The sequence below is a fragment of the Pinus tabuliformis genome, chromosome 8, assembly GCF_031772625.1.
Source record: "Pinus tabuliformis cultivar Carrire ecotype Pingquan chromosome 8, CPIR1, whole genome shotgun sequence".
NCBI lineage: Eukaryota > Viridiplantae > Streptophyta > Pinopsida > Pinales > Pinaceae > Pinus > Pinus tabuliformis.
Genome location: NC_142294.1, coordinates 46,795,923 through 46,805,493, shown reverse-complemented (window position 1 = coordinate 46,805,493; position 9,571 = coordinate 46,795,923). Strand labels below are relative to the sequence as shown.

The following is a 9,571-nucleotide window of genomic DNA, read 5'->3' as shown; positions in this document are numbered from 1 at the left end:
TCCGATTGAGAGAGGGAGAGAAGTCTCCTGAGGGCTAGTTTTTTGGGTGAACTAGCGAACCCTCTGCAGTTAAAGGATAGTATCTTCATGTCGGATGAGTAGCAGGGCCATTCAACGCTCTAAGGGCCCTTAAGATGGTCTGCGGTCGTCCTATAGTGACTTCAACATTAGCAGCATGTCTGGCTTTCGAAATGCGAGATGGTCGCCCTCGAGAGAGCTTATGAGAGGTAGGCGCGGTGTCAAGGTCCAGACCGATGGCATCTGGGCCATTACCTCTAGTTCGGGGTCGGAGGGAGTATCTGGGAGGAGTAGGGGGAGAGGGAACAGAAAGTGATTCCATCAACTGCGAGGGAAGAGATGGCTGGCACGGCGATGTGCTAGGAGAGGGGGTCGGGATGGAGCATATGAGAGAGGAGGGAGGTACAGGTGCAGGGGAGGAACACTGTAAAGGAGCAGATGGGGGGGGTGAATGAGAGGCAACCCGATGCATATTAACAGAGACAACCGGATCATGCAAAGATGAAAAACAATAGATGTGGAAGCGACAGACATACCCGGTGTATCGTCGCCCGCCGGATCAGAGTCTTCTGGAGCGGTGGCAGGCGATGAGCGGGTGGGTACCTCCGTCGAGGTGCCAGGAGGGTTTTGAGGAGCGCGAATGACCTACTCTGGAGATTCCAAGGGCTCCGAAGACAGGGGCTGTGCAGGAGGAGGGGTAAATTGTTCCGGTACCACGTCTTGTGCACGATCTAGCCCTTTTCGAAGAAGAGGGCAGTCCCGGTAAAGATGCCCAACTTTGTGACACCTACGACATCTGTATGGGATCCCTTCATAGTCAATACTCTGTTTCCTGGAAGAGTCCCTCCACTGAATAGTGATATATTCCTGTAAACCTCCCCTGGTGTCCAGATTGATGAGAAGCCGCGCGTAGGCCATCATGCCGGTGTGCAGATACGACTTGTCGTAGTCCATATAGACGCCGATGGCGTTACCAATTCTCCGAAAAATATCTTCAGACCAGAACTGCAGGGGGAGGCCGGGAAGCCTGATCCATACAGGTCCTATCCCAATCTGCTCAGTAGCTGGGTCGAACATAGGGGTCCATCGTTTAAGGAGGACCGGGGCGTGTTCGAAATGCCAAAATGAGGAAAGGACCCAATTTGTGTGGTCGGCACGAGCGAACCTTAATGCGAACCATCCCCTCACAAAGGTTTGCACGAAGGGGATGTCTACCAGGTGATGGCCCCAGACTTCAGTAGCCCAGGCTTTCAGGCGTGCAGCTGAGTAATTCCTGCCTCTGATGCGACCCACAAGGACTCTGTCCACAAAATCCATGATTTCACCCCACTGGATGTCCTCCTCAAGCCTGAGAAAAATATCCTCCTCCCTGGATTTGAAGCAACGATACTTCTTTTTGGGACCAGATCTCGGCAGGGGGTGCGGGAAGGGATTCGATGCCGGGTCGGAGCAGATACCTAGTGAGGGGTGAGTGCTTGTTGCAGGGGGACGGGAGCTAATGCCAGTGGTGGAAGATGGACCGGAGAGGGGAGGGATATCATTGAAGCTACCAGAGAAAGTACCGGCGGCAGGGGGGAGGATAAGGGGAGAGTGGAAGGCGGGTCTGCTGATGTGGACCAGGGCAACGAGGCAGGATGAGGAGAGGAACTAGGGTTAGGGTTGATACAACCTGCCACAAACCCCAGAGTGGCCGGAGAGTGAGGAGGCATAGACAAAGCCGGCCAGGTGGGGGGAATATCCGGGAGAATCACGGGAAAAAGTCGCGGAGACAACCCGGCAGAGTAGGCAACCAAATTTTCCGGGAGATCAGAGTGGAGCATACCTTGTGATGTGGAAAGGGGCGTACGCCAGATGGAGACACCTTCCAGCGGGTCTTCAGTGTAGTCGACAGCTTCCTGGTCCTCCATGATGCCAGCTACAAAACCCTCGGAATGGCGGACACCTCGAAACGCAGATAACCGTGGAGGGAATCGGGTTGCGACCGCAAAACAACCGAAACAGTTATGGTAAGTTGTAGAAATTTACAGGGTAAGTTCCTCAGAAAGAACACCAAAAGGACACCGCTCACAACCAGATCTCAAATCAATACACCAGTATTTTTGACGTGGTTAAAACCCTCAAAGTGCAAGGAGGGAAACAGTCCACGGCCTGTCCCAACGTGGGTACTACAGGCAATTTATTAATCAAAGAATGAAAATTTACATAAGCTTCTCTCATGCACAGATTACCCGAACAATGACCCTCCATGAGCTTTAAATAGAACTCATGGACCAATCGGGTGTCAAGCCACGGATCAAGTGTCAGTAATACCGAGGTGAGAGTGAACCGTCGGATCACTACATATCGTGACCGTCGGATTGTAAGTTACAAAAAGTACAACGGTAAAGAAACACACTTTACCTAACTCTAACCTAACTCTATACTAGACCAAGTTGAACTTAACTATATCCTATGTGTCGGAATATCCTAACATCCCCCCTTAAGAACAACTTGGGATAGGATTGAAGGATTTACAAATATGACACAATAGGAGAAGGAAGGAGGCACTAGAGCCTATTCCCCCTTAGTGACAACTTCCTGAACTCCAAGCATATATCGAAGTTTAGTGAACTTCGCCTCTGTGAGAGCCTTTGTGAAGATGTCTGCAACCTGATCATCTGTTGGACAATATTGCACTTCAAGAACATGGTCATGAATGAGCTTTCTGATGAAGTGCATGTGTAGTTCAATGTGTTTGCTGCGCTGATGCTGGACTGGATCTTTGCATAGCTGAATGGCACTTTGATTATCACACCAAAGTGTGGTTGGATGCAACTGCTCAAAGACAAACTCTGATAGGATCTGACGAAGCCACAAGGCTTCCTTACTAGCTTCCATGGCACCACGATACTCTGCTTCTGCTGACGAAAGAGAAATGGCAGCCTGTTTCTTACAAGCCCATGTAATAGGTCCTGAACCAAGAGTGAAGACATAACCGGCAGTAGACTTCTGATCATCAGGGTCACCAGCCCAATCAGAATCAGTGAAACCAACTAACAGAGGAGCTGCTTTGGCACTGTAATGAATCCCAAACTGTACTATACCTCGAACATAACGAAGTATTCTTTTAGTTGCTTTCCAATGACTTTCACGGGGGTTTTGCATAAAACGAGCAACAAGGCCAACAACAAAGGAAAGATCAGGACGAGTATGGGTTAAATACAAGAGTTTTCCGACAAGTTGACGGTATAAGGTAGCATCAACTTCAGGAGAAGTACAAGAGACTGAAAGTTTGACTCCAGATTGAAAGGGAGAAGGGGCTGGCTTACAGTCTTCCATGTGAAAATGACGAAGAATATCACAGGCATACTTGGACTGGGAAAGGAAAATACCCTCCTGGGATTGCAAGACTTGAAGATCGAGAAAATAGTGTAAGTGTTCTAAGTCTGTCATTTCAAATTTCTTTTTAAGGCTGGACTTCACATGGTTTATAAGGTTGGGATCACTACCAGTAAGAATAAGATCATCAACATAAAGAACAAGGATGATAAGAGAGTTGCCCACTTTCTTGGTGTAGACAGTATTGTCAAAATGACACCTAGAAAAGCCAGATTCTAAAAGAAAACTATCCATTTTGGCGTACCAAGCCCGAGGAGCTTGCTTGAGGCCATAAAGGGATTTCTTAAGTCAACAAACAAGGCTGGAGTCTGTTTGTATGAAGCCAATGGGTTGTTCCATATAGATTTCTTCCTGCAAGTCCCCATGCAAGAAGGCAGATTTAACATCCATCTGATGGACTTCCCATTTTAAAGAGGCAGCAAGGGAAAGAACAAGGCGGATAGAGTTCATTTTGGCAACAGGGGAGAAGGTTTCAGTGTAGTCAATGCCTTCAACTTGTGAAAAGCCCTTAGCAACGAGACGAGCTTTATGTTTATCAACTTTCCCATCTGGTCCATACTTGGTTCTGTAAACCCATTTACATCTAACAAGTTTGCGTCCCTTTGGTAGAGGAACAAGATCCCATGTATCATTTGTCATCAATGAATGATATTCTTCATTCATAGCTGCTTCCCAATGTGGATGGCCTGAAGCTTCTGCAAAAGTGTCAGGATCATGATTTACTGGAGCTTGAGCCAGTAAAGAAGAGGCTCTTTCAAACTGAGAACGTGTACGTCGTTGATCTGTAGGATCACCGGCAAGATCACCTGCTGCATCCCGAGTAGCACGGACCCATCTTGGAAGTTGAGGATCCTGAGAAGGTGGGGGAGGATTATCATCCTCGCTTTCATCATCTGAAGAAGAAATGTTTTCAGAGATAGGAAGAGGTGGCACATCCGCCGGACTAGGCTCGCAGGCCGATTTATTTTCATCAAACTTTACATCTCTTCTAATGATAACATTTTTGGACTTAAATGGAATAAGTCTATAACCTTTTACATCTTCAGAATATCCAACAAAAGTACATTTCTCACTCTTAGGTTCTAAAGCTTTATGCTTTTCATCTGGAATATGGGCCCATGCTTCACTTCCAAACACACGAAAGTGACTTACATCTGGTTTAATGGAACTCCAAGCTTCTTCTGGAGTGATATTCTCTAGAACCTTAGTAGGAGTGCGATTGATTATATAATTTGCACAATTAATTGCTTCGGCCCAAAAACTAAGACTGAGTCCTTTAGATTGTAGCATACAATTAGCCATTTCCTTTAAGGTGCGATTTTTCCTTTCAGCTACACCATTTTGTTGTGGAGTGTATGGAACAGTATGTTGCATTTGAATTCCATTTTCGGTGCAAAAGTTGATGAATGTGTTTTTAACATATTCTCCACCATTATCAGTTCTTAGCTTAAGAATTTGATGTCCAGATTGTTTTTCAACAAAGGCTTTGAAGGCCAAAAAGGTGTTAAATACTTCGCTCTTGAGTTTTAAGAAGTATACCCAAGTGCGTCTGGAGAAATCATCAATGAAAGTTAAGAAGTACTTGCAGCCAAAGAATGAAGCAACAGGAAGAGGACCACATAAATCACTGTGCACAAGCTGTAAAGGGGCTGAGGCGTGCCAAGAGGCACGTTTGTCAAAACTGTCCCGATGATGTTTTCCGAGTACACATCCGGAACAAACACCATCTCTGCAAGATACCATAGGAAGACCTGTCACCATATTTTCTTTACATAGATGCTGAAGGGAGCGATAGTTTAAGTGACCAAATCGCTCATGCCAAAGTTTGCTCACTTCATCATTATGAGCAACAAATACTGAGGGAAGATTTGATGACCCAAAGTTGTGAAACTTATACAACCTTTTGGAATCATCAGCAAGACCAGTAGCTAGAATCTGTTTAGGATCTTTTAGATCCTTGATTACAACATCATGAGGTGAAAATTCAACAATTTTACCTTCACCTGAATGAGTTATCTGATAGACAGATAGAAGGTTGCAGGATAAGGTTGGAACACATAATACATCATTAAACTGACCATTGTCTAGATGAACAGTTCCAGTCCCTACAACATTAAGAGATCTATCATCACCAACATATATATTTTTGGTGTTACAATCATTTAAAGAAGAAAACATGGCTTGGTTTTTGGCCATGTGACAAGAGGCTCCAGAATCAATGAGCCACTCATGAGAATGAGAAGAAGAAGAAGATACATTTAATGCATAACCAGACTGAGATGATTGACAATGACATGCAGAAAGTGCCATTTCGGAAGTTGAAGTTGAAGTAGGCTCCACATGGATGTTATGTTTCTTCATTGCGGCTTCCAAGGCTTCCATCTTCTTAAAGCATTTAGATTCTAAGTGGCCATCTCGATTACAAAAGTTACAATGTCTATCAGTCTTCTTCCATTTGTTTTTATTGGTCTTATCATTTTGCTGAAATGATCTTTCATTTTGAGGCTGAGATGGTTTAGGACCATTCTTTTGAGGATATGACTTCTTAGGATTCTTTGAATTTGGTTGCTGCTGGGCGGCTAACGCTTTCGTGGAAGAGTTTCCAAGATTAAGAAGACCAAGGTGTAAGAGTTTTTCTTGTTCTCTTATTAAGGGATCACAAAAGGAGTCAAAGGAAGGGGCCTTGTAGTCTTTTCCTTGACAAATGAAAGCTTCCCTTGTAGAATGGAAAGTGGAAACAAATACAGAGTAGGCTGGTCCCAACTTAGTAAGGATGGAATAAATAAGGTTACCATCTTCTTTCTTAACTTTAACACCTTCCAAAAGATATCTAAGGGTCTTGAATTTGGACAAGAAATCTTCAATGCAAGAAAAATTATTAGGATCCAAAGTAAGCAGCTCATTTTCAAGTTGATGGGCTCTAATTTCATTTTTAATCCCAAAAACTTTAGCGAGTTTTTCTAATGCTTCATGAGGAGTCTCAAGGTCTGCAATGTGGAATCTAAGATCAGGAGAAATAGACATCCCTATCAAACCACGTGCTTGATCTTGTCTATTTTCCCATTTTGCAACTTTGTCTTCATCTTTTGGTTTCTTCTCTTGGTCTGTGGCTATTCTGAAGAGACCTTTACTTCTAAGTAAATCTTCCATGTAGGCTACCCATTGGAAGTAGTTAGTGCTGTCAAGAATGACTTGGCATGGACTTTCCATTTTAAAAAAAAACTGAAGCTGAAGATGTTGAAAGTAAGTGTTCCAATGGATAGATCTCGAAAAAATAGGCGGTTTTAAAAAAAACGGCTCTGAAAAAGGCTTCCGGATGAAGAAGTTATGGCTTTTTGAAAAAAAATTGTTGAAGTTGCCGGCAAAGTGCGGGAATGAAAAAATCCGCCCCCACAAAATGGAGACTTGAACCCAAGACCTCTACTCTCTTAAAATAGCTTTGAACCAATTGATCTATACAAAAAATTTGAGAGAGAGAGAGAGAGAGAGAGAGAGAGGGGGGAGGGGGCCTTGGTTTGCGTGCTTGCCTTGAGAAAGCTCTTTTTCCCTACAAAACACAAAACACAAAACCCAACACGAATATGCAAAGAAAAACGAACCTTGCGGCTCGTAGTTAGCTTTAGCCAAAAAACTAGAAATTTAAAAAAAAAATCTCAAAGTTAGCTTTAGCCGAAAAACTAAATATTTTTCTTAATGTTTCTGATTTTCTGAGATCACACTAAGGTGCAGGGAAAAGAGCATACGCATGAGAAAAATCCTTCCTTTCTGTTTTTGATTTGCCCAGATCGCACAGAGTCGCAGGGAAAAGAGCATACGCAGAAATGAAAGGTATAGATCCGGTTAAAAAAAAGGCTAAATAAACCGAAACCGAAATAAGCAGAGAGAAAATAACAGTAAACTGCAAAAAAAACACTGTATACCTCCCGATCTGAAAAATGACACAGCTAGGGCTACCGGAAACCTTTTCGCGTGAAACGAAAGGGGTTCCTCACTGGAACAGATGCTCCGAACGCAACAGAACAGTCCTCTCGGCCCGAAAGCAGTCAGAAACATCAGATCTAGGAAACGACAGCCGCATGCAGTTCTACCGGCTTCAGATTTGGATCACCAACGGACGTGGCCCTCAAATAGCTCTGATACCATGTAGGAATTTACAGGGTAAGTTCCTTAGAAAGAACACCAAAAGGACACCACTCACAACCAGATCTCAAATCAATACACCAGTATTTTTGACGTGGTTAAAACCCTCAAAGTGCAAGGAGGGAAACAGTCCACGGCCTGTCCCAACGTGGGTACTACAGGAAATTTATTAATCAAAGAATGAAAATTTACATAAGCTTCTCTCATGCACGGATTACCCGAACAATGACCCTCCATGCGCTTTAAATAGAACTCATGGACCAATCGGGTGTCAAGCCACGGATCAAGTGTCGGTAATACCGAGGTGAGAGTGAACCGTCGGATGACTACATATCGTGACCGTCGGATTGTAAGTTACAAAAAGTACAACGGTAAAGAAACACACTTTACCTAACTCTAACCTAACTCTATACTAGACCAAGTTGAACTTAACTATATCCTATGTGTCGGAATATCCTAACATAAGTAAACGGTGGAGATGGTGCTGCACGGAGACGGGCTAACCGCAGAGCGCCAGATCCAGCCTATAAGCTGTAATATAAACTGCGTCGGATGCGGAAGACTGCGAGTGGAAAGAATAACAGTCTCGGGCCGCTGTAGACAATGTCTGAAACCCTAACCCTTAACCGAACCTGCCTCGCGTGAAAGCCTCTGAAGTCGCCATCACCCTCACCTTTGGCTTGTTAGATACTTTGCTTTATTTTTCATTATTATTATTAGTTTTATTATTATTATTTATTTATTTTTATTTTTATTTATTTATTTATTATTTTTATTTTTTTATTTATTTATTTTTATTTTTAATTTTTTAATTAATTAACTAATTAATTAATTTATTTTCAACCGTCTTTTACCTAATCTTTTATCTAAATAACCGAATATTAGTACTTTAATATATATATATATATAATTTAAATAAATAAATTAAATTAAAGTTTTTTACTAACCTTTAAAGTATTTTATCTTACCTATTTTAACTCTTTTCCATAAATAATAATATTAATAATAATAATACGAATATCAATATTAATATTAATAAGAATAATAATAATATTAATATTAACATTAATATTAATAATATTAAATTAATATTGATATTTTGTCTACCAATTTTAATAATATATTAATATCAAGACTATTTTACTAATATAATTAATAAATAGCCCACGGGGCTTTGGATTGACAGTGAATGGATGCGTTGTTAAGACACTCCTTGTGATAGGTCACTGGTTCAAATCCCCCGTGGGTACTTAGGTTAGTCTTAACTAGAAAAAAAAAATATAATTAATAAATAACTGAATTAAACAAAAAATTACTTATATATAATAACACATTAATTTAATTAAATTAAATATTACCTTTTCTAACTAACCATGTATACTATTTTATTTGTTGATATTTTTAACCTTAACTATATATTTTTTAATTGGAATATATATATATATATATATATATTAACGAAAATTAGTGAATAAATAAATAAGTTAATTACCTTCTTAAACCAACCCTAATAGTATTTTATTTATTTTGAATCCTATCTTTTATTAATAACCTATTATTAGTACTTTAATATATATATATATATATATATATATATATATTAACAAATAAATTAATTAATTTTTAAAACTAACCATTAAATAAATATTTTATGTATTAATATTAAAAATAATAATTAAATTAAATTAATGAACTGTAATTTGACCTGGGTCCGTAGGTCAAAATTAGTCGTTGATCGATTTAGCCGTTGGAGTCTCTGCTCAGACTATTTAACATGCTTAGCTGGATCTGTTTCTTCAACTTGTCCTGACAATGAACCACACTGGTTGGTTCGAAACGCGTCGACAAAGGTCTTTCCTCATGTGATTTTCGCCGAAGTTCTTCTTACAACTATTATGGATCATAGAAGCCTCAATTCAATAATTGATATAAGTTTTATAATAAAAGACTTGGGAAAATTGTTGAAAGTATTGATGTTGTGATTGATGAAGCAGGCAAAAATCCAAAGCAGGTAAAAGCCGAAAATTATGAAGAA

The 9,571-nt window shown here is 40.9% G+C and overlaps 1 protein-coding gene across 1 annotated transcript; it reads right to left on the bottom strand.

Annotated features, from left to right (window-relative positions):
• Positions 1 to 663: 663 nt before the first annotated feature.
• LOC149234065 (uncharacterized) lies at positions 664 to 1,335 on the bottom strand. Its single transcript, XM_089368144.1, has one exon. It carries the CDS (start codon positions 1,333 to 1,335, stop codon positions 664 to 666), a length of 672 nt encoding a protein of 223 aa, XP_089224270.1.
• Positions 1,336 to 9,571: the final 8,236 nt, after the last annotated feature.